The sequence below is a fragment of the Leuciscus leuciscus genome (genome assembly GCF_965113295.1).
Source record: "Leuciscus leuciscus genome assembly, chromosome: 7".
Lineage (NCBI taxonomy): Eukaryota > Metazoa > Chordata > Actinopteri > Cypriniformes > Leuciscidae > Leuciscus > Leuciscus leuciscus.
This window is the reverse complement of record NC_138731.1, coordinates 16,051,532-16,078,279: the sequence shown is the minus strand read 5'-3', so window position 1 is coordinate 16,078,279 and position 26,748 is coordinate 16,051,532. Positions and strand designations below refer to the sequence as shown.

The window sequence follows — 26,748 nt, the reverse complement described above, 5'->3', positions numbered from 1 at the left end:
TTTTTGAAAGGGGTTTCTTATGCTCACGAATGCTTCAATTATTTGACTTGCTTCAAATCTCTTTGAGAGACTTTTTCACTCTCATCTGCTGCTTCCCACTGCTGTTGCATGGCCACGCTGGCCACCTCGCTCTCCGGTCTGTGGACAGGTTTGGAATTCAGGAGAAAATAGCAGCAGTCTGTCCTCCCTCCAATAACACTGCGCAAAGAATGTGAGCTTCAGAGGCCAGACAGGAAACCCACTGTGTGTGTGTGTGTGTGTGTGTGTGTGTGTGTGTGTGTGTGTGTGTGTGTGTGTGTGTGTGTGTGTGTGTGTGTGTGTGTGTGTGTGTGTGTGTGTGTGTGTGTGTGTGTGTGTGTGTGTGTGTGTGTGTGTGTGTGTGTGTGTGTGTGAGAGGAGCTAAGCAGGAAGAAGGAGAATGATAATACCACGAGCAAGAAGAGAGCACTCCTTACATGTTACATTTCTCTTTTGTTGCACAAGAACAGTTTAGGAGCACTTTTGTGGCTTTTCCAGATATTTTTGGTCCAGGTGGTGATGGAGAGATGAGGGATCGTTTCTTTTGAAAAGAATCACGGTGTCACAGTATTTTGAGATCACAGTGTCTGGTCTGATCTCACGTCTGATAGTGTCGGTGTGTGAGCGCACCTGAGGTCTGTGGGCCGATACGGTCTAGACGCACTTCACACACTGTTTCCCCCCCATGACATCAAACACCTCTCACACGCACATGCACACACACTCATGCAGGCCCATCCTGGACCTGATCTGAAGAGTAGGATTAACTGTTGAATCTGTTTAGGGATTATCTGCTGAGACCTGTCCATCAAGTGACTTGGGGAATCTCACAGATCCTGTCAAGAACATGGTGCGGTATTATATACATGGTATAATATATATATTATACAACACTAGCTTAACCAATGCCATCAGTTTTGCCAACCAATGTATGACAGGGGGATTGTTCAGGAAACCTATTAAAAAAATTATTTTAAATTTGCAGTTCTGTTTGGTCACTCTAGTGGCACAAAAAAACAAATGTATGTTTTGGAGTTAGGATTTCTGCATTTTTATAACAATTAAGTACAACCCCTCCTAATTATCATTATTTTATTGCAAAAAGGTTATTAAAAAAGCAAAAATATATATAAAATAATTATAAAACTGCAAAACTTAAATTAAATTTGATTAAAATTGAATTATGCATCATAATAGTAGAGTGGTGCATGGATGACATATTTTGTTTGGCCAAAATCCAGAAACAAGTCAGCATTTTAGCACTTCTTGTTCCATCATCCTGAAGTCAATACAATTTTTTCAGTGGGTTTTGGGATAAATGCCTGAAATAAGGTCTGTGCCTGTGGTGAACAAAACCTCAAGATAATTTCACATTTTATTCTACAATATAAAATACATCAATAATACCCTCTTGTGATTTTTTTAAAGATTTTACTTGTCTTGTAAAAGGTGGTTACTAACAAGTGGTTAAATGGTACTATAGAGGTTGTCGAGGACATTAAACGTCATCAGCCGAACGATAAACTCATCTACTCTTTCACAGACTCGTTGTGTTTATAACCGCGCTCTTGCAAACTATTATAACTCGAACTTTCAGGGAAAATATTTTTAAACAAAGACTGAACAAGTTGTCAGAAGCTTAGTGATGGTGAAGTTGAAGTCCGTGGTGTAGTTCGTTTATTGCCTACGTTTAGCTTTTGACTTCTGCTGATTGTATTTACTGTACGCTTCAAAATTCATGAAAGTTAAGTATCATGATGAATAAAACGTGTAAGAATCATACGCTTGTGTTAGTCACAGACCTTGCAGTAACCCAAAAGCCAATGGAAAAATCCTATTGGGTATTTGTCGAGGGAACCAGGGTGATGCTAACTTCCGGGTTGGCCTACAAAAATACATCACTAATGTAGTATTTTATTGCTTTTAATTTATACTGATTAAAAACATTTTTACAAAATATTTCAGTAATTTTCTAGTAATAAAAATCAACTGAAAATTATCATTAAGAATAATGGGAATTACAAAAAAATTACCAGCCACATGATAGAAATGAAAATTCAGAAAGGAAACGTGCTTTATTGCCCTAAAAAAATGTCAGAAAGCCAAAAATCTTAATGGTCCTTATAATATAAGCCAGTGTTTTCAACCAGAGGGACAGGGCCAACAAAGGGGACGCCGAAATCTTCTACTGGGGGCCACAGGATGACTTAAAAGTAGTTAAATTAGTAAATTATTATGAATGTATAAAAATAATAATTAAAATAATAATAATAATAAAATGCACAAAAAAAACACATACTTCAATAATATTTAGGGCCAGAGCACCGATGGTATGAGGAATTGGAATCCATTTATTCCTTTTATTTTTCCTCAATAACAAGCAGTTTTATCATTAATATTGGTATTATCTTAGCCTATATGGGGTAATCCTTCAACATTTGGAGGCTTTCCGGTCGAAAAGACCTGAAGGGCTATTCTTTTCTTTTTGGTGTGTGTGTGAAACGTGAGCTGGACATGTTATGGTGACATCACCGTGGGTGACTCGTGACCTGGCAGAGCTCCAGCCTCCATCCCTCTTACACCCACACTGTTGAGGCTGGCTGGGCTTTGAGCACCTGGGGTGTTGCATGTGTGTGGGTGCTGGTCATGGAGCTGCAGGGACTTGCCCCAAGAGAAATGTTTATCCTACACCTCCTACTCTTAAGTGTGCACTATTCTTTATCTTGACAGCTGTACTTAATGTGTGACTAAACAGATCAATGTTCTCTAAAATCCTTCTGCCCCAGAACACTCTTTTAAGACGTACTAGACATTGTTTACAAGTTTAGACTTCTCAGGGCAAGAATGTCAATGAAGACAAATTGTTATGTCAGTAGTTCTTACCTGTACAGAACTCCCCACCAAGATGCTTGAAGGTTACAAATGTGAAGTTTCTTGGGTGATTTAAAAGTGGTTGCTTACACTCAGTTTTGAAGAATTATTCATGTCTGTAGCACAAACATCTTGGGACGAGTCTCACATGAGCTGTAATAATGTCGGTGCTTTAGTCTGTACTCATACTTCAGTAATTGTAAACACTTCAGAGTGTGTGTCTAATGTGTTGCGTTTTTGTTACAGGCTCAAGGAAATTGAGATGAGTGAGTATGATGCCACCACTTACGACCGTTTCTCTGGAGCGGTCCAACGACAGGTCCAGTCGCTCCGCATTATTCTGGACAGTCTGCAGGTAAACACCTCTTGTCCCACTCCAGCTGTGAGTGGGCTGAAGACATACTGGTTTCTGCCCAGTGCGTAGGCTGCAGTGACTGGTCCAGGGGTTCCCAAACTTTTCATTGTTACGACTCTCTTAGAAAGCTTTTAATTCATCTCGAGACACACCACAGACTTTTTAGTGAAATTATGAGAAACTTACTCAACTACTTATCTATTTAATTGCATTACGATATGGCTTATATGACTACTCAAAAGTTTGGGATCAATAAATTGTTTTAATGTTTTTAAAAGAAGTATCTTTTGCTTACTAAGGCTGCTTTTACTTAAAAACAGTAAAATTGTACAAAAAATTAAAATCTTTTAATGGTCTTTACTATCACTTTTGATGGTAGTGTAGTGTATGCTATGTATTAACATACATTGATAGTGATAGTGTATTTATATGTTCTTTCTTGGTGGCACAGCAAGTGCCAATGCATTGCAAAGTATTGTAAAATGTGCTTAAATGGAACTCTTCAGTTCAGTTAGTGAGTCACATGTTGATTCAGTAGCAGCTCTGCGTCTGAAGCCCCGTTCAGATTACCAGCAACACGGAGCGACAAAGCGAAACGATCCCATTCATTGCAATAGAGAGCTGCCAATTTCCGGCGACACAAGGGACAGTGATATTTGGCGACAGGATGTAGGTCTTTCCAGCGACACGACAAAGTTGAGATATGTTTACCTTTTTGCAAAAATGAAGAGCGACTTTGGGGAGCGACAACCAATAGGAGTGAAGTCAGTGGAGCGCACGTGATCCGTCACTACATCCTGTGGTGGAGTGAACCCAGATAGACTGGCACTTGTGCTTTCGCCGCAGGGAAATAGCTGCGATGGCAAATAGCACTGTTCATCTTTAATATTAAGCATTTTTGTACTGATTCCACTTATATTTAGTCTTTCCTTCCAAAATGTTTGTTTTCAGCCGCAAGAAAACTGATTTGGTGTCTACAACATGGAATAGCATCCGTGAAAATGCCACTGACGGCATGCAGTGACAAAGTCTGACAAAATCAGCTTGACAGATTTGTTCAGCTCATTCAGCAAAAGATTTAGTAGATGCCAAATCTTCTAAAAGAACCATCTCATAAGAGTCATTTATTTGTGAATCGGACTACATAAGTTGCGTTGTATGTTTTTTCCCGCAAGAAACCTCTGAAAAGTGGTGCAGGAAAAATCTAATGCTGTGATCTGTGTCATGTCAAAATATATAAATACAAATTAGGCTATTTATATTTTAATATTCACAATTTTGTATATCTTTTTGACATGGCATAAACATACCGCAATTGCGTAACCCACTTATTCCCACTCTGCAGATTGAAAGCGGCTGATCTTTGATTAGCTGTGCCCCTATTATAGTTGATACATTGAGTCTGAACTTGACAAAAACAGTAATTTCTGTACAAAAAAAGTTTGAAGATTCATTTACATGAGGCTGAAATTGGCCTGCTGAATAGTCAACTATTAGTTGCAGTGAGTATTCGTGCAAGCTCTAGTGTACACGTGCACACATGGACACGCACGTAACCACACCTATAGTTTTCCTTTAGCATTTCAGCCAACTCACGAGAGAGCCATCCTGTGAGTCCAAAAGAACATGCGTTGTTATTATTATTAGGCGTCCTGCCCTCCTGATTGGTCTGTCGATATGGACCCAGGCGCTCGTCATTCTGTATGGAAGGATGTCCGGTAGTGCGTCTGATCTTTTTTGTTTGGGTGTGGGTGGACGGAGCGCTAGAGCTCGGGTGGAGTTTCTCAGAAAATGCTGATTGAAGACCAGCTAGTTTCGCTGTCTACATTCAACTAAACAAGCGGCGGCTCGGTCTGATCTGAGATCTGTATCTGCTCATGGGGATTCCCTGTGCTGTGTGAACGAAGGACCGGCTCCAGCCACAGGGAGGATCAGGTTCCTCTTTGGCAGCCCGTGCGAGGAGCTCTGCTCAAAGACAGATGTGTTTATATGAAAACATGGTGACAAGGATTATCTCTGTCTGTCTTTCACAGTCATGTCCTCTAAATCAGCGCTATCTGCTTTCACCTACAATAGCGTTGTGAAGAAGGCTGGCAGCTCCATTGGCATGTGTGTGGTCCCTATGAGCGCACTGGCATCATTCTGTACTAGTCCTGTCCTGAGAAGAAGTTAACCTCCACCTCACCCTGAGCCTCTGTTCTCCGCTTGGGATCTTTCCAGATAGTAATTTGACCACTGCCTATTCATTTGCTCCTGTAAAAATGGCGACACATACACTAACAGTCAGAAGTTTGGAAACATCTAATCTTTCTTGACTATTTTTCCAAGAAAATAATAAAGTCTTAAACCAACTTCGTGAGGGACATCTTGCTGGACACTTATGGTCTGCTTTTTCTTTTCTATCCATAAATAATAAAATAAAATAATAGACAGGTACATTTTAGGGGGAATAGGAAAGTTGGGGATTTTCCTATTCTACCCACTCCAATTAAAAATGTATAAAAATGTAATTGGTTAACGCTTGTAAAAAGTTCATTAAGTTTTACGTTAAAAAACACAAACAAAAACAACTCATCTGTTTTCAAAGGAATGTGGTATATGAGAGCTGTAAAAAGAGAGCAAAACAGCAAATTTGGGCCCTTGCTTTTACTCTGTAATCACTGCGCATATGGTTTTCCACAACTGACTCTCCCAAACATGTTGAACACATGCTCATCCGCACACCTACCTGACAGATAAGTGTTCACAGCAGGTTGTCCTGTAGTTTGTGGTATATACACTCATTTATTCTCAGGACTCGGACTACATGCTCTATGAGCCTGTTATAGTAGCTTGAGGACATTTATTAATGGTGTTTGCAAAAGCAAACATCCCTATATTGCATATACTTAGGGTTAGCTGTTTTTCAAAACTTTTTATAAATAATACAAAAAAAGTGTTTTAGTTAAAGTCCCCCTGTAGGCAATCATTTTATCCATTCAATCCCATCTTTGATCACCAAAAAAGGCATATTTAAACGATTTTCCTGTGGGAAAAAATTATTCATGCCTTAAAATAGCTTGAATCTAACTCTACACCCTTGCTTCATTTAGTATATGTGGAGTCATGAATAAGCAAATTTGCCCCGCCTCCACTCACTCATACAGGCTCGTCTACAAGTGGATGTACCAGAATGGTAATTAGTTTTATGTATCGCTTTCTACAACGTCGGACACATAACAGTAATTAATATGATTAGCCTTTTGCTTGACTACGTTGTCAAAGAGCTAATAATGTGTTGCTAATGTTACACAAACCATGTTCCCGTTCGCCATCTTAGAGTCAGACATTTTGAACAGATGCCTTCTAAAAATCTGCATCCTTAGAAACGCTTTGAACAAAGGCATAGTTCATCATAACATCGTAATATACAGTGGGTACAAAAAGTATTCAGACCCCCTTAAATTTTTCACTCTTTGTTATATTGCAGCCATTTGCTAAAATCATTTAAGTTCTTTTTTTTTCCTCATTATTGTACACACAGCACCCCATATTGACAGAAAAACACAGAATTGTTGACATTTTTGCACATTTATTAAAAAAGAAAAACTGAAATATCACATGGTCCTAAGTATTCAGACCCTTTGCTCAGTATTTAGTAGAAGCACCCTTTTGATCTAATACAGCCATGAGTCTTTTTGGGAAAGATGCAAGTTTTTCACACCTGGATTTGGGTATCCTCTGCCATTCCTCCTTGCAGATCCTCTCCAGTTCTGTCAGGTTGGATGGTAAACATTGGTGGACAGCCATTTTCAGGTCCCTCCAGAGATGCTCAATTGGGTTTAAGTCAGGGCTCTGGCTGGGCCATTCAAGAACAGTCACGGAGTTGTTGTGAAGCCACTCCTTCGTTATTTTAGCTGTGTGCTTAGGGTCTATGGGCCCTATTTTAACGATCTGAAACGCAAGTGTCAAAGCGCAAAGCGCAAGTAACTTTGTGGGCGGGTCTCGGCGCTGTTGCTATTTTCCCGGCGGGATAAATGACTATTGCGCCAGGCGCAAATCTAAAATGGGTTGGTCTGAAGTAGCTTCATTATTCATAGGTGTGGTTTGGGCGTAACGTGAAATAAACCAATCAGAGCGTCATCTCACATTCCCTTTAAGAGCAAACGCGCTTTTTCCATAGCGGATTGCTATTGAAACGGCGGATTTGCCAGGCGCGCGCCAGGAGCGGTTCACAGCCAAGGAGAGCAACGCTCTCGTCACGGCCGTAAAAGAGAGAAGTTACATTGAAATGGAGAAACCCACCCAAATTAACTTCGGTTAAACAGGCGTATGATAATTTGGGTAAATGTGTAAGCTAGATGTATGCTTTTATAATAAATAGTCTATCTATCTATCTATCTATCTATCTATCTATCTATCTATCTATCTATCTATCTATCTATCTATCTATCTATCTATCTATCGTAATAATGTATTCAAAAATGAAAACTGCTGCTTCTGTGTAGATGAGAGAATCAAAGTGTAGGCTATGTGCGTTGTGCACACGCTACATTGATTATGGCCAAGCATGCGCCCTTAAAATAGCATATGAATAACATGCGCAACGCGCCACTGACTTTAAACTATTTTTTCCTGGTTAGTGGCGCAATTGTTTTCTAAACCTGCAAAATAGCATGAATGAACGTTTGCGCCGGAACACGCCGCCTCTTTGCGCTGAACCGCCCCCGGGAGCGCAAGTGTATTTCCTAACTTACCGACGTGCTTCTGTGGAGGGAAAAGTCCGCTTTGCGCGGGTGCAAAATAGGAATGATACATGCGTCGGTGTACAAAGTCACTTGCGCTGGGTGCAAGATAGGGCCCATTGTCTTGTTGGAAGGTGAACCTTCGGCCCAGTCTGAGGTCCAGAGCACTCTGGAGAAGGTTTTCATCCAGGATATCCCTGTACTTGGCCGCATTCATCTTTCCCTCGATTGCAACCAGTCGTCTTGTCCCTGCAGCTGAAAAACACCCCCACAGCATGATGCTGCCACCACCATGCTTCACTGTTGAGACTGTATTGGACAGGTGATGAGCAGTGCCTGGTTTTCTCCACACATACCGCTTAGAATTAAGGCCAAAAAGTTCTATCTTGGTCTCATCAGACCAGAGAATCTTATTTATCACCATCTTGGAGTCCTTCAGGTGTGCTTTCATGTGTCTTGCACTGATGAGAGGCTTCCGTCGGGCCACTCTGCCATAAAGCCCTGACTGGTGGATGGCTGCAGTGATGGTTGACTTCCTACAACTTTCTCCCATCTCCCGACTGCATGTCTGGAGCTCAGCCACAGTGATCTTTGGGTTCTTCTTTACCTCTCTCACCAAGGCTCTTCTCCCCGATAGCTCAGTTTGGCCGGACGGCCAGGTCTAGGAAAGGGTTCTGGTCGTCCCAAACGTCTTCCATTTAAGGATTATGGAGGCTATTGTGCTCTTAGGAACCTTAAGTCAAGTCAAGTCAAGTCAAGTTTATTTGTATAGCGCTTTTCACAATACAGATTGTATCAAAGCAGCTTCACAGTATTAAATTAAAATAATACAACAAAGTTTGTTTCAAGAGGAATTTATTGATTGATAAAATTAAATTAAATATCCCCAAAATATCCCCAACTGAGCAAGCCAAAGGCAACAGTGGCAAGGAACCGAAAAACTCCATCAAGTGACCTAATGGTGTCCTAAAACTCCATCAGGTGACCTAATGGAGAAAAAAAAACCTTGGGAGAACCCAGGCTCAGTCGGGGGCCAGTTCTCCTCTGGCAGTGCAGCTTAAGTGCAGCAGAAATGTTTTTGTAACCTTGGCCAGATCTGTGCCTTGCCACAATTCTGTCTCTGAGCTCTTCAGGCAGTTCCTTTGACCTCATGATTCTCATTTGCTCTAACATGCACTGTGAGCTGTAAGGTCTTATATAGACAGGTGTGTGGCTTTCCTAATCAAGTCCAATCAGTATAATCAAACACAGCTGGACTCAAATGAAGGTGTAGAACCATCTCAAGAATGATCAGAAGAAATGGACAGCACCTGAGTTAAATATATGAGTGTCACAGCAAAGGGTCTGAATACTTATGGCCATGTGATATTTCAGTTTTTCTTTTTTAATAAATGTGCAAAAATGTCAACAATTCTGTGTTTTTCTGTCAATATGGGGTGCTGTGTGTACAATAATGAGGAAAAAAAAAGAACTTAAATGATTTTAGCAAATGGCTGCAATATAACAAAGAGTGAAAAATGTAAGGGGGTCTGAATACTTTCCGTACCCACTGTACATCATATACATAATTCACCTGATGTATTGCTAAATGTACCCAATTTTTCACATCAACAGAAAAATATTTCTGGTTAATCTGGCTTTTCTTGAGGCTCCACTGCATCAGAGCGATATGCTAATGATATGCTAAAGCCCGCCGGCACGTTGATGTGATTGGTTACAAGGTAGTTTGTGACATAAGAAACACCAGCAATTTCAAGAAAGATAAATTTTTTGGAGAAAATACAGTTTTAAGGAGAAAATACTCAGCAATGGTGTTTGACTTATGAATTTGTACATGGTTTTTCTTAAAGCATATTAAAAACACCACGCTGACATTTTCACCACAGGGGGGTCTTAACGTTTAAAGTGAGTATATCGGTACCATATCAGCTGATATTGAGAACTTAATTTTCATGCTAATTTCCACTATTTTTACATTTAGATATACAATTATGTTGTCTAGCACTCACTTAAAGCTATTTACACTGTTAAATGCAATATTTAGCATGTGTCATAATTAATATACATTTTTCATGATGCCTAAATAAAGCACTTTTATATAGAAAATTTTTATATTGATGTTAGAGTATTTTTTATTATTATTATTTAGACAAAATAGTATAGAATTTCCAAACTGGGGTTTGCGAACCCCTGGAAGTTCATGGGGAAACTGCAGGACTCAGGAGTTTTGTGAACTGTTGAAATGCTGATCGTTTATTAAATAATAAAAATGTAATAATAATAATAAAAACAATATAAAATATATATAAAATCAATATAAAAAAATTAAATATTACATTTTTATTTGTTTACCTGGTGCTGCTTGATGCTGCTGCTGTTGTTCAATTATTAAAATATGAACTTAAAGTCTGATACTTCAAGTGAATGTTTTAGGTCTATAGGGTTTGGCTGACAAAAAAGTTTGGGAATCCCTGCCGTAAATAAAAGCATTGTGTTTGTTGTGGGCAGGTTGTGTTGTAACAAAGTCAGTTCTGTCATCATTCAGGTCTGAAGTCAGTGGAATTACTGGCAGCATTTGCATGGAAATGGAGCATTAGAGCTCTTTTTCACACAGACTTGAGATATGACACAGAATAGAGCAGATGATCTCATCCTTTGAGTAAATCCCTGGAGTGCCATCATCCTCTGTGCTGTTTCTTCAGCTCATGACTCTTTATTACAGTGTAACTTCACACTTCTGTCTGAAACTCTCGCAAGAGCGTATGTGATGCATTCATTATTACCTAACAATAATGGGTGATGTGTGTGTGTCTGTGAATGTGCCTACTTGAGTGTACTTGCATGTCTGTCTTTGTACGTGCTTGTGTTCATGTGATGTGTTGGGTCATTGTTCTTCATGGAGATCTGACATGCTCGCTCATATAATGAGAGCCACATGTGGAAGTGCTTCTATCCACTTTGTTGGATAGTGTTTGTTGATGTTTGATCCATGTTTGAAGCAGAGGAGGTCAAGGACCCGCTGGGGGTCATGGTCACGACTGAGATGCAGCATGCAACTTTTATTAGTCATCGTTAATTGTTTTTATTTCATTTAAAGTGTAGAGCTTGTGCTGAACCTCAATAAATTTAGTTAGATGTCTGCTTATAACCAGAAGACTATTTGAGTTAGATTGATTTGAAAGATGTAAATGGTTTGTGTTTCAGGCTAAAGGGAAGGAGAGGCAGTGGCTGAGGAATCAGGCTCTGGGCGAGCTGGACGATGCTAAGATCATTGACGGTCTAACAGGAGAGAAGGCCATTTACAAACGCAGAGGAGAGCTGGAGCCAGAGGTGAGAGCACACATTCACTAAACAATAGTGGCAAACGCCTACAGGGCTTTAACTGCTCAAACAAACACATATCAATACATATTCACAAAGCAAATAACTACTTCTATTTTGGTCTGTTTCTAACATATATCTTGTGGTCAAGATAAAATTTAAATTGACCTTGTAATTTAAAAGCTCTGATATACTCACAATGAAGTTCTTTTTTGTTCTTTTCTTAAAAGTAAAAAGAAGTTTGAAATACCTTTTTAGCGAACATCCTGACGCCGTCCACACTGCTGAGAGATGTATTTAAATGAATATGTAAATTCTGTATGTGCCAAGCGCTTTCCTCTCATTAACAATAAATAAACACACAATAAAATAGATTGCTTTACTGCAAGCAGCTTTACAGTATTAAGGGCAGTTCACACCAAGGATGATAACTATAACGATGAAGATATCGTTCTAAAAACATTTTAAATAAGAATAGCAGAGTCCACACTATAACTGTAACATGTCAAAGAAGGCGGAGCCCCAGAGCCACACCCACCTATTACATAATCAGCACTTAACAATAGTAGTTCGAATGTGTTTAGCAGCCGGAGCAAACTTTTCAGGAAAGCTGTTTCCAACTCCTGAAACAAACTTTGTTTTGGCCTGATTTTGTTATAGACGATGCCATGTCAGTTTGTTCTTCAATTTCGCTTGAAGTGTATAAGGGCTTAAATTCTTAATCTAAATATCATCACTGGATCTTCCAGTGAGACGACACACCTTTTAAAGTCCCCCCACACCTTTTAAAGTCTGATCCCAATCTACAATTGATGGATAGAACCAAGTTCCACACTAATTTTTTCTTTACCTATTATTCATTTCACTTGGATTTACGTCTCAATGCGGAAGAAAAGATCTTTCGCTACTTTTGTCATGTCACGACTATAAGATGTGAGTTTTTTTCCGAGGAAGCAAGGGAGGCAGGGCCTCCTCAAGAATTCAGATAAGAACATAATTCACAATACAAACATAAAACAAATTTTGAAATATGAAATGAAACAACACTTGTTTTCTGTCCCTATGTTGGTCCCTATGAAAAGAGGAGTGGGTACATTCTTCAGAATTACTCATTTTGCAAAACAACAATATACTGGTTTGGAAGGACACAAAGTAAATAAATAATGTCTGAATTTAGTTTTTAGGCAATCTATAACTTTAAGGTGTAGCATTCTTGTTAGATTTCCTGATGTTTAACTAAAAAAAAAAATGTCTTATTCATATTGTTCCTTCTACTGGTATCATTGCATTCCAGTTTAGCAGACACTCACAGCAAGTCTCAGGTCACACTGTTTCCCATAAGCGCATATTTAAAATCTTTCTGAATTTATTGTAATAACGTTACTGAGTTCTTACAGTGGTGCCTTAATAAATTATGTGGCTCCTGTAACATCCATTAAAAACCTCATTGACCATGAAGACTTTCAGAAGAGGAGTCTGGGCAAACAGAACGCTGCAATTAAAGCAACCACATAGTAACTGCATTAAATGATTTTCCTAATTAAATATCTGTCTGGTCATTTGAGACTGGATGTGTGGATGATTTGTGTGTTTTTCCTTTGGTCTGGCTGCAGTTGGGGTCTCCTCAGCAGAAGCCGAAGCGTTTGCGTCTGCTAGCGGACGTCTCTGGCAGCATGTATCGCTTTAACGGCGTCGACGGGCGTCTGGAGCGCTCCATGGAGGCCGTGTGTATGGTGATGGAGGCTCTGGAGAGCTACGAGCACAAGTTTAAGGTGAGATTTGACAATCACCCATCCGCTCTGTGTACGCAGCATTAACACTGTTCTAAAGTAGGCAGCATAAGTTTCCTTCTTTTGACCAAATTCTTAGGTACCATCACATGGAAAAGGGAATTTCATTATGCATTTTTCCAACTTGTGGGAAAGGAAAAAAAAAAACATCCAAGATGGCTGACAAAGCAGATGATTATAAAATTAACGTTAAAAAGTTTGAGGTCGCTAATATTTTTTAATGTTTGGGAAAGAAGTCTCTTATTCTCACCAAGGCTGCATTTATTTGATCAAAAATACTGTAAAAACAGTATTATTGTGAATCAATATTGTGAATATATTCAAATTCAAAAACTGTTTTCTATTGTAATATATTTTAAAATGTAATTTATTCCTGTGTTGCAAAGCAAAATTTTCAGCATCGTTACTCCAGTCTTCAGTGTCACATGATCCTTCAGAAATCATTCTGATATGATGATTTGCTGCTCAAGAATTTATATGTTTTTAATTATCAATGTTAAAAACAGCTGTGCTGCTTAATATTTTTTTGGAAACCATGATACATTTTTTTCAGGATTCTTAAATTAATTAAAAAGAACAGTATTTAATTGAAACAAAAATCTTATGTAACATTATAAATGCCTTTACGTAACACCTATGTTTGGAGAATGAATACTCCAAACATGAGTACATATGAGTACTGTTTTGTTAATCTAAAAGAGAGAAAAAAAACTGTGAATCATAAAAATAAAAATAAATGCCTTTACTGTCACCTTTGATCAATTTAATGCATACTTGATGAATAAAATAATGAATTTTTGCCCCAAAAAAATCTTATTATTGGATTAATTGGGGGCTTAAAGTCTGTTTTAGGTTGCAATTTTACAAAGGTTTTATACACTTTTCAGCTGAGGAGGCCAGCTAGACCAGTTTAAACTAACTAACACCAGTATAGCTTAGTCATTTATAAGGCTCCATGTCAATTAGAATACTGCCTATGTAGACAACAAGGTGGCCTTTAATTTGAAATAAATACACGTCTCTGCTCAGTGAATCTAATTTGAATGGCCATCTCCTCTTGGTATAAGTTGGACCACAGAGTTCAAATATAGTCTCTAAACGTTGATGTATCTCAATATTTTCACCACAAACACTTTCGTAACTCAATAAAAATAGCAAAATCTGTTTACAGTAAACCCGCTCTAGGCAACGCACCATGGAAACCGCTCTGAGTAACAGGGATCTCCCCGCCGCACATGCTGACACACTGTTATGGAGGTTGCCATGGCAGTAAGGATGATGTAGGATCCTCAAGAAGCTGCCACATGCTCGGTTGCCATAGAGAAAGTCATGCTGGTTTAGGTTGATTAGTGGTTCATCTCTTTCTTTCACTTGATGTTGCTCTTTTTCCTCTGTCCATCTCTCTGTCTCTGTTCATCTGAGCTGCTGGCAGATGTGAATCACGGCCCTTGTTGGGAACTGCTCACAAAAGATGATCTGTTATCTCCATCCCGGGGAGTTTGGGGGAGGAAAGCAGCGGAAGGGTGTCAATGCCTCACATTATCCCGTTCTGCTCTAATGTGCATTAACACTTTAAATGCGTGAGGTCAGATCTGAGGCTGGACCATATAAATATAGATCATATGTGAGATTTGTAAAACAGCTGGATCTGGTGCACTAATTTGGTTGGACTTGCAGCATGGAAACGTTTCGCATTGCTTACGTATTGACATTGCTTAAATATACAGCAATACATTTTATTACTTTTTTGGCAATGTAAAGTTGACCTGTAGTGATGATTTTATCACACATTTATTTTTTCATTAAGTTGAATAAAAACAAGTGCAAGTTGTGTATTTGGAATATAACAGCATTTGGACAGAGTTGTTTTAATGGCGTCTCTGATTCAGTACATTTTTGTGAATCAGTTCTTTAGAATTGGCTGTATTAATTAATCTATTCAATAGTGATTCAGCAATTTACTTGATCAAATATTGATTGAATATATATTCAGTTTATTTGGCTACAATGGTTGTGTGGTTGAAAAGGTTCAAGATGCACTAAAAATATCAAGATGCTCTACCGTTGAAAAGTTTGGGCTTGGTAAGATTTAGTTTTTTATGTTTTTGAAAGAAGTCTCTTATATTCACCAAGACTGCATTTATTTGATCAAAATACAGTAAAAGTGGTAATATTGTTACAATTTAAAATAACAATATATTCAATCATATGAATATATTTTACAAATGTATTCCTGTGTTGCAAAGCTGAATTTTCAACATCATTACTCCAGTCTTCAGTGTCACATGATCCTTCAGAAATCATTCTAATATGATGATTTGCTGCTCAAGAAACATTTATTATTATTATCAATGTTGAAAACAGTTGTGCTGCTTAATGTTTTTGTGGAAACCATGAAACTTTTTTTCAGGATTCTTTGATGAACAAAGTTCAAAAGCACAGCTTTTATTTGAAACAGAAATCTTTTGTATCATTATAAATGTTTTTACTGTCACTTCTGATCAATTTAATGCATCCTTGCTGAAAAAAGGTTTCAGCTTTTAATGTTTTTTTTTGTTGTTGTTTTTTTATACTTAAAAGCCATATTTCCCAGCTCTAGTCAGATCTCAGTTTGAGTGCAGAATCTGTATTAGATGATGACGAAGATGAATGAAGTGACAGTGATATGTGAGATGGTAAGTGTGTGAGTGTGTGTGTGTGTGAGGAATGCCAGACTTTATGGCCCCACGCTGGCTGTCAAACGAGCTGTTTACTCATCCAGCTGGCCTGTCATATATCTGTTCCTCTGTGACACTTACATAATCTGCATTACAATAAAATGCACCTGATAACTCATCCACCTGTGATCTCAAAGCAGGTGTCACACATATTTATTATTTGTCCTTTAACCCTGCAGGTTACACATTAGTGTGTGTCCCCTTAGTCTCACTTACCAAACCTTTGACAATCAGCATAGAGTCTGGTCCACATTTTCTGGCCAAGAACCTTACATGATAGACAGAGGAAAACCCCTGCACTCTGACTCCCAGATAATGTGTGCAAAAGTCAGCCAGTCAAATCTGATCTGGTCATTTCAGCCAACTTCAGCCAATATTCATCACTGGGCATTGCGTGAAGCAGAGACTGGACGATCTGCCGAAAGTATACTGAAGATGTATTGACGTAATGGAATATGATCAGTCCCTCCAGAAAAACGCGGAGTTTTTTAGTGATTGTTGCGGGCAAAAATCCTTGATTATGCGGCAAGATTTCTTAAAAAATGCGATGGAATATGCGGGATATTTATGCAATTTTATGCGATGAAATTGCGGGAACTTGCAAAAATTGCGGGAACTTGCGAAAATTGCGGGAACTTGCGAAAACTGCAGTTTGATGAAAAAGAGAAAAAAAAAGTGATTGCCCAACACCAATTACATTAATAGTGTAATAAATGTCTTCATTTTAGTTTGAATGGGAAAGACGAGGTGTAGGCTATTCACCCTGCTTAGGGGGATGCGATCAAAGCCTGGAGTGGAGCAAAAGCATGTTCCTCTCTCCACTCTAAGCGTTCTTTTATCACTCCGCTCATGATCCACTCCGGGTTTTCCAGTCCCGCTCACGGAAAAACTGCTCCATGTTCACTCATTTTTAAGAAAGTTACAGAAAACAACTTCTACAAACAATTTTAATTTGCCAACATTTGATAATAATAAATAAAAGTGCATGACGTGCAAATCAGATAACAATCAAGTGCAATAAACATGTTTTGTCAGGGCATCACTCCCGAACCAGCATCAACACTCCATTTTCAACATCTGCTTAACTTACTCCTTCACACCACAGACACGTCTTTTTGCCTTCTGTGTCTGACGTGATTTAACTTCTCCCCAGTTGTTCCATGAAAACATGCAAAGCACGGCCTGCGGTGTAAGATACGACCGGATTTTTGTGAAATAGGCCTATCGCGGGGTTTGCAGCTTTTCAATGATGTCGCGTAATTACGTCACTTCATAACGTTCCCATGGCAACAGGGGAAATGGCTGCGCTTGTGTGAAGTAAACCCAACATTTGTCAACTTTCTGCTGACTTTTTGCAAGGAAAATGCGGGGATTATGAAATCATGCAAGCCCGCATATTTTGCACGCGGAAATCTGCAATTTATGCGGCAAAAGTGCGGCGTATTTAAAAAAATGCGCCCCCCGCATAAATATGCGGACTTTGGCTGATTATGCATGGAATCATGCGATCGCATAATCGCGTTTTTCTGGAGGGACTGTATGATGTATTTTAAGACTGTCAGTGTCATCAACTGTTGCATTGTTGGCAAAGACACTTGCTTCACTTGACTAGATTTTATTATGAGACTTCCTTTGATTGACTATTCATGTGTATAACTCAAAATAGCATCATCTTTGTCAGTATAGCTGATTTACATCATCTTCTGTCTTTTTGTTTTGAATTACATTATTGAGGTACACTTGTAAAAATCTTTTCTTGACGAGTGTTTATATTCAGCATTGTTTGTCAGCTTGTTATGTTCTTGGCAGCGTGGACTAACCCTTCTCCCCCTTCCTGTTTTTTTCCTCTGTAGTATGATATTATGGGACACTCCGGAGACGGTTTTGACATAGAACTGGTCAGATGTGACAAAGTGCCCAAGAACAACAAGGAGAGGCTGAAGGTTTTGAAGGTACATTAATGCCTCTGTAATGCGGGTGTGACCTCATTTCCTTTTTTTGTTTTGAAATCTATGCTCTTATGAATTCACTTGTGCTGACGTAGTAGCCAGCGTTTCTCCTAGAATTCCTCCTATTGTCTTATGTGACCACATCAGGAAGAAAGTCAAGTATAAATTGTCAGACATGAGACTGCAAGGATGGTCACTGGGATTCACTGACGCACGACTGCAGCCAGATCGGGGCCTTCAAAACTGAAACAATCGCCTTTCTTTCCAAAGCAAAGTGCTACTAGTTATATTTCAGCCCCTGGTGTTTTAAAGCACTGATTATAGCTGTCACAGCAAAAGATCATCTATTGGCGAATTCACACTTTACATTTAAAACAAAAAGTTACTCAAGATTTGTTCTCTGAAAACAATCTTATCTTGTGAACGCGCACAAGCAGAACAATAGTCTTTCAAAGTATACTTCAAATTGCACTATACGTGCAAAAACACATGTAGTCGACACAGTTTCATCCTTGTCCAGTGTCTGTACTATTTCTCTCCACAAAATATGAGCAATAAAATTGTCTTCGCACTCTTTTAAACTAGATTTTCAAGTATCTCTTAACCCCCCCTCCACACACACACACACACACTAGCGCACATCAACATTGGGTATCTGTTGTTGTTTCTTTTTAAAATGTGAAATAATGGCACAGGCCAAACTAATGAGTGCAAAAAAAATTGAAATCAAGTAAATATGCCAGTATGTGCAGTTAGAAAAACCAGGCTGTGCACACACCATCCTGATGATGAAATTTACATCACGTACACTGTACGTGAAGCTTGGAACCTATGGTTAGCTACCTATGGAAGCTTGTTTCCACCACAGAATGAAAAATAAAAAAGGTAATTGCGACTTTTTATCTCACAATTGCGAGTTTACATCAGAATTGCGTGATATAAAGTCGCAATTGGCAGAAATAAACTCTTAAAATAAAATACATAATTATCGCAATTCTGACTTTATATCTTGCAATTCTGAGAAATAAAGTCAGAATTGCGAGATGTAAACTCGCATTTGTGAGATAAAAAATCACAATTATCTTTTAAAATGTTTTATTCTGTGGTGGAAACAAGCTTCCTAACCCTATAAAAAACAAAGTATACTTTGGGCTGTTGGCATTAGAAAAAAATCAACTGCTCTCCATTGTGCTCTGCTCTCCATTAACCATTGTGTTTACTCTGGGGTTTTTTGAAGCTGTACAGTGTTCTGTCCTGCCAGTTTCATAAATTGTGTGTATATTTTTTTCATCTCTTATGTTGTTTTGCACAATCTATTGACAAAGCATCTGTCAAGCGAACTAAAATCAAAAGCGTTTGTAATCCTGTTTTTTTAAAGAAACTGCAGTTTTCCACCCAAATAAAAGCTTAAGGGTTTAACTCTTGGAAGTGAAGAAATCATGACCGAGGTTAAAAGTAAAATAATGAATAGTGGTTGAAACTCTTAATGTCCAACTCTCAAAGTGCTCCATATTGACCCATTTAACTTTAAAATAAATTAAATTTTCTAAAAAGTTTCTAAAGTTTCCCTTGAATCTGTGCAAAAAAAATTCTTCAAACCCTTCCTCCATGTTGTTTATTGAGATGTTGTGAAGAATCAACTCCCGATGTGTGTGTTTACCGCTCCAGGAAGTGCATTTACACAAGCTGTTTAGCATATGGCCTTTTCTTGTCCTCTTGGGCATCTGAATATGCATTACAACCTCTTCTTCTGCTGTACGCCTCTGTCCCAGAACATGCACGCCCACTCTCAGTTCTGCATGAGCGGAGACTACACCCTGGAGGGCACCGAACACGCCGTAAAGGAGCTGGCGCGCGAAGAAGCCGACGAGCATTTCGTCATCGTGTTGAGCGACGCCAACCTGGAGCGCTACGGGATCAGCCCGGACCGGTTCGCACGAGCCCTCACCAGTGACCCGCAGGTCAACGCCTTTGCCATCTTCATCGGCTCGCTCGGAGACCAGGCGGACAGGTGAGGTTAATGTCCCGCAGCAGGTTGTGTGTTAAACATTAGCGTGCTTGGTTAAAGGTTAAGCCTGGATTACAACCGCCAGCGCCATTTCAGGAAAACTGCCGTGCGGTGAAAGTCAGTCTCTTAAGTTCTCTAAAAAAAACAAAAAAAACAAGGCCCATTTCAGTGCTAAATGCAGTGCAAAGTCTCAAATGTTTAGGGCGGCACTATAAAGCATAATGAGTTAGAATTGTAATTAACATTCCCTTTCTGGAGCCGTGTCAAGTCTTTGCTGTGGCCTGTGTGATTTGTACGGCTCTTCTCAAATAAAAGACCAGAGTCTATAGGCTCATGTTCAGCTCTCTTTGGCGCATTGTTCGTGTTTTTTGAAGGATTTTGCAGGTCTTGACTCACAGAGTAAGGAGAGCTTGAAAGGAGGCATGCGGAAGGCGCCGCTGTGGTGGTCGGACACGTCCCATATAGGCTTGTCTTTTCATGGCCTCCGTGATTTAAAGAGCAGTCCTCTCTGAACATGTGTCTTCTTTTTAAAGGGACTAAATGACAGTAATGAATGATTAGTGAGGAGGGAGGGGCGGCAGCTAAGAGAAAGGACATGGGCGGCACTTTGCTTTCAGTCACTCTAAACCAACAGGCTTTTCCCAAGACCCTGTATCTTATCAAAGACCCTCCATGAATGACAGCCATTGTCCCTCCTATGGAGGAATAGGAAAAGCTCATTTGCATTGCTAATGTTTGATGTGGGGGGGCTCTTTTCTCTTTCTCTCCGACATCCAGGCTCCAGAGGACTCTGCCGGCCGGACGATCTTTTGTCGCCATGGACACCAAGCAGATCCCTCAAATCCTTCAGCAGATTTTCACATCCACCATGTTGTCCAGTGCCTAGGAGAACACTATTGGGTGAATCCCACCAAACCTGTCACGTCACTGATGACACGCAGCGATCTGTGCATCCAGGCGTAGTGAAAACATGTCTGGGTTACATGTCACTGGAAAATCAAAAGAAAGACTTTATTATTTTTTTAATTTATACTAAGCACATTGTCACCCCGAATTCTCATCACCATTCATTCTTGTAGTGTAATAAAATATGTATTAATATGTCATAAGATGATTTTATGTTGTACTGACATTCATTGTAACGGAATTACTCCAAAAAAATTTAAATTAAAAATAATTAAACTGCTGAAGTTCATGTGTGCTCATTTAAAAAATTATTGTATTAAACAATATATTATTTTTAATACAATAAAAAATTCTGAGGAACATTAATTAGAATCCCAATTGAAATAAAATGGAATTATTAAACTCCAGTAAAATGTACATAAAAACAGAAACAAATAAATAAATATGGTAAAACATTACTGATGTTCATGTATGCTGATAAAAAAAAAAAAATTGTATAACAGTATATTTTAATAAAGTAAAAAAAAATTGAATGACAGGTACAGTATGATAATCCCCATTGAGAATACATAATTACAGCATTTATTCTCGAGTTCAACATTTATTCTCGAGTTCAACATTTATTCTCGAGTTAAATGTCAAAAAAACTGTGAAAATACATGCATAAACACATAAAGTAAAACATAACTTCCATTCATGTATTCTGTTTTAAAATATCTAAAATATTTTTTTAGCAAAATCTGAATGACAATAATGGGAAAATGGGAACCTGTGAATTACAAAAACTCAAAAGTAAAATGTAAATGTAAAAATAAAGTGGTGGTGAGAATTTGGGGGGTTATGCTTAATTGTCATAAACACATTGTCACAATCACGATTACAATTTTAGTTAAATGAATATTAATTATTTTAGTTTAGTTTTGTGTTGTTTGTTTTGTTTTAAAAAACTACACTTTTAAAATTAAGCGAAATTCATCTTTTCAAATGTATATTTTGTGACATGGACATGTCAGTTTCAATGCGGATCCTCTGGTTTCGGTCTGTTTTCACCCGAGATGAGAGATTTCATCACAGTCTCTACGAACAAAACCAGAGATCTGTGTGCCCTCAATACACCCTCTGTCACAAGGGCCACTGCTTTGTTGATGGACTATATACTGCATACAAATCCATAGTCACAATATAGGTTATGCATTGACATCACTTTCCCCTTCGTATCACCTCGGCCGTACTGAGTGGCAAAACATCCTGCACAATGGCTGATTTTAATAGGGTAAGTTGCGAAAACACTAGTATAGCTAACTATTATCAGCTTAAATTATGACAGTTGGACTCGACAGTGACACTTAAACTTGCACAAGAACCTGTGGTCCATGGACATTGGCATGTGGATGGAAATCACAATTATGTGATGCATCAGGACTGAGCTTTCTACAACATTTGCACAAAAATACATAAAGTGTTATGGAAAATTAATCTGTCTGTCGTCTTAACATATTCTATAAGCTATTATGATAATCACGCACGTCTAAATGGCTATCCATGCTGTGTTAAGACTGGTCTATCAGGTGAGTGCATTGGTTTAACATTAAAATACAATATTCAAATGACAAAATATTATATACTATTGGGTAACACTTTATTTTACAGTGACCTTGATACACGTTACATGTAGTTACTGTAGTAATAACTATAAATTATGCTTAATTACATGCAACTAACCCTAAATCAAACCCCATTCCTAACCTATAGTAAGTACATGTAGTTCATTATTTTTACAAAGTACTTAAATGTATACTTACACTGTAACACGGACACCTTAAAATGAAGTGTAACCTAATATGGTATTATTATATAGTACAAAATAATGTAACATTTGTACAAAATAGTATTCACAACATTCATGTTCGTAATTATATCACTCAATGCCCAGCTGTTGTGGTCAAGAGTGTATTAATAGAACATGAGGCGCGTAACCTGTTTTGTTTTCAAGAGCCGTGTATTGTGTAAGAGTTGGCACTCTTTCGTCAAGTTTGTTGGGATTTTCCAAGTGTCCTCTAAACACATCATTGTAAAGTGCACACATCCTGTAACTTATGAGAGGGATTGAGACTGAAGCGAAGGAAGGAGAGAGTCACACCACCACCATCACCCAAGACTTCCTCATAAATCTCTTTCCGTCCTGAGAAACCAGAACCTCAAGTGCAATTCCACACCGCATTCCTCAGCCGTCCCATTACACACTCATCACTCTTTAACCAAATGAGCGCAAATGAAAATGTATTTGAGACCTCTGACAGGCCCGACTGTCGCAGCGCTGTGAGAAACTTTAAAGGAAAAACAACGGCTCGCAGAAATACCAAAGTCCAGAGGTCAAAAGAACAGATAAAGTTTGCGCTTTCAGCACACAAAGACGAGGATATTTTTACTGCAGAAAAGTGTGGTCTTCTGTGTATCCTGTGTTTGTGAGTCATCGTGAGGGAGATGGGTTTTTTACTCTGGACTTCCTGTCATATTTGACCTCTGCTCTGCACCAGGCCCATGTCAGCAGCGCTGAGTGTGTAATGTTGTCCACCTGACTGCACGCGCTTCTCCGAGACGCCTCTTCCAAGAGCTCCATCTATGTCAACAGTGTTTTCCTCTCCTGTCCCCTGGACCCACTGACGCCTGGCGCTGCCACCCTGCCTCTCGCACGCAGCTGAGGAATCCAGACGCTGGCTCCAGTTACGCCACACTCCCGAGATGTTTCCGAGGAGAAAGTGGAGCTGTAATTTATAGAATCTGGCCAGCATGAGGAGTTGAACTTTGGAAAGCCAGCAGGAATGTCCAACTCAATGTTTCTACTGACGCTCTGTTCAAAAACTGCCTACTTAACGGGATAGTTTGGCCAAAAAATTATTGTTGTTAATTTACTCACCCTCTCAGGCTATCCAAGATGTAGGCTGAAGACTTTTTTCTCTCTAGTAGAACAGTGAAGAAGACTTTGTGATTCATAAAATGCAAGTCAATGGCAACCGTCACTTTGAGAGTAAAAAAGACATATACAGACAGAACAAAACTAATACCAGTGGTGAGATTGTGCGAGCGAATGTTTATATAGATTGCGTCGTCCAGGATAAGCACAAGTACCGCTTTGATGAACAATAGAACATGCGCGTATTTCCTCTCTGTTGTAAACAAACACAGCGTCGGCTCACGTGAGTTTGCTCCGAACAGACGTCATTATGCGACAGGAAGTTAATGCGACATTATTAATGCGTTAATAGTTAATGCGACAGAGAATAATGCGACATTATTAATGCGTTAATAGTTAATGCGACAGAGAATAATGCGACATTATTAATGCGTTAATAGTTAATGCGACAGAGAATAATGCGACATTATTAATGCGTTAATAGTTAATGCGACAGAGAATAATGCGACATTATTAATGCGTTAATAGTTAATGCGACAGAGAATAATGCGACATTATTAATGCGTTAATAGTTATTGCGACAGAGAATAATGCGACATTATTAATGCGTTAATAGTTAATGCGACAGAGAATAATGCGACATTATTAATGTGTTAATAGTTAATGCGACAGAGAATAATGCGACATTATTAATGCGTTAATAGTTAATGCGACAGAGAATAATGCGACATTATTAATGCGTTAATAGTTGATGTGACAGAGAATAATGCGACATTATTAATGCGTTAATAGTTAATGCGACAGAGAATAATGCGACATTATTAATGCGTTAATAGTTATTGCGACAGAGAATAATGCGACATTATTAATGCGTTAATAGTTAATGCGACAGAGAATAATGCGACATTATTAATGCGTTAATAGTTAATGCGACAGAGAATAATGCGACATTATTAATGCGTTAATAGTTAATGCGACAGAGAATAATGCGACATTATTAATGCGTTAATAGTTGATGTGACAGAGAATAATGCGACATTATTAATGCGTTAATAGTTAATGCGACAGAGAATAATGCGACATTATTAATGCGTTAATAGTTATTGCGACAGAGAATAATGCGACATTATTAATGCGTTAATAGTTGATGTGACAGAGAATAATGCGACATTATTAATGCGTTAATAGTTAATGCGACAGAGAATAATGCGACATTATTAATGCGTTAATAGTTAATGCGACAGAGAATAATGCGACATTATTAATGCGTTAATAGTTAATGCGACAGAGAATAATGCGACATTATTAATGCGTTAATAGTTATTGCGACAGAGAATAATGCGGCATTATTAATGCGTTAATAGTTATTGCGACAGAGAATAATGCGGCATTATTAATGCGTTAATAGTTGATGTGACAGAGAATAATGCGACATTATTAATGCGTTAATAGTTAATGCGACAGAGAATAATGCGACATTATTAATGCGTTAATAGTTATTGCGACAGAGAATAATGCGGCATTATTAATGCGTTAATAGTTGATGTGACAGAGAATAATGCGACATTATTAATGCGCTAATAGTTAATGCGACAGAGAATAATGCAACATTATTCTCCAGACTCCTGTGAACACGCTCAGGACCGTTTGCGGAGGCTGTGGATTACAGGTAATAATGTTGTAAGTAATGTTCAGTTTCTTGCACAAACTGATCGCTTCGCTTCATAAGACCTCAATGAATATTGGGTTTTCATTTTGTTTTGCCTGTACATGTTTTTTTGACTCTCAAAGTGACGGTCGCCATTGACTTGCATTATATAAATCACTAAGGACTATGTTTTCAGCTAAAAATCATCTTTACTCTTCAACTGAAGAATAAAACACCTACATGGATGGCACCTGAGGATGAGTAAATTAACAATACATTTTAATTTTTAGGTGTAATATCTCTTTAACACATGCATGTTCACACATAGGTGCTTCACTTGAAAGTGTGTGCTGCCGTCACATTCTTCACTTGAAGTGTGCCAAGACTCAATAAATGAATCATCGCAGTTCATTCACCCACACAGGCCTCATTTACTAATCATAAAGACTTATTTTGAAACTGCCAACATGTCTTGTAAAAACAATGTAATGACTGACAATTACAGCCACTGAAGGTCATAAATTCCGTTTGACTTGTTAATTGCTGCTGAACATGTATATTATTGTCTTCCTGATATCTTTTGATTTTGATGTGGTCTTTTTTTGGATGTAGAGTGGTGTGATGAATACATGTTAACACATCAAATAAACAGTGTGTGTAAAATGAACTCTGAACTGCTTACTGTTAGTGGCTGTTCGCACAGAAAGTGTTTCTTTGTTTCTTTCTGCCTGTGCTATTTTTAAGTGCCTAATTTGAAATTGCATTTTTGCTTTGTTTTTGGTGTCGCATAAACTTTATTTTGGTCCTTGCACCTCTTTCATTGCTAACCTCTTGAAACAATGAACATTTCTCTGTTGCACTGAAATAACAACTGAAACATCAGTGAGAAGTACTTGACATTACCATACTCCAGTAAAATATTGTCACAACACTAGGTTTTTGAAATGAGATATTGTGTCCGATATTGTGCATGCGCTTTAAACAGCCATTTTCAAAGACAGGAAACATTTCTGCACATCCTCATTGTTGCGTTTGTTTGGTAAGTTACATGTTACGTGTACTTACTATAGTGATAACAGTAAATTATTTATAATTACAAGTAACTAACCCTAACCGTAACTCTATAGTAAGTACATGTAGTTAATTAATATTACTCAGTACTTATTTGAGTAAGTACAATGTAACAATGTCATCTTAAAATAAAGTGTAACCGTTCAGGTATTAAATATTTATAGCTATTTTAATTGTGCTTTCAGCTACCAATAAGAGTATAGTGCTCTCAACTCCATTTAAAACATTTTACAGTATTTAAATCCATTCCACACATTTTCCTCAAAAATATACTACCGTTCAAAATGTTTTCAAAAGTCTCTTTTGCTCACAAAGGCTTAATTTATTTGATTAAAAATAAAGTTCAAAACAGTAATATCATCATTTAAAATAACCTTTCTATTTCAACATTTCAAAAAGTAGTTTTAGCATATCATGATCCTTCAGAAATCATTCTAATATACTAATTTGCTGCTC

At 38.3% G+C, this 26,748-nt stretch overlaps 1 protein-coding gene across 1 annotated transcript in view; it reads left to right on the top strand.

Annotated features, from left to right (window-relative positions):
- vwa8 (von Willebrand factor A domain containing 8) overlaps nt 1-25,888 on the top strand; it is a 123,536-nt gene extending 97,648 nt beyond the window's left edge. The window contains exons 40-46 of the mRNA XM_082175026.1: nt 3,136-3,244; nt 11,173-11,298; nt 12,903-13,061; nt 17,650-17,748; nt 19,518-19,756; nt 20,531-23,895; nt 25,128-25,888. Coding sequence (XP_082031152.1) covers nt 3,136-3,244; nt 11,173-11,298; nt 12,903-13,061; nt 17,650-17,748; nt 19,518-19,756; nt 20,531-20,639 — 841 coding nt within the window. The 3' untranslated portion in view covers nt 20,640-23,895; nt 25,128-25,888. The remainder of the gene's footprint in view (nt 1-3,135; nt 3,245-11,172; nt 11,299-12,902; nt 13,062-17,649; nt 17,749-19,517; nt 19,757-20,530; nt 23,896-25,127) is intronic.
- Nucleotides 25,889-26,748: the final 860 nt, after the last annotated feature.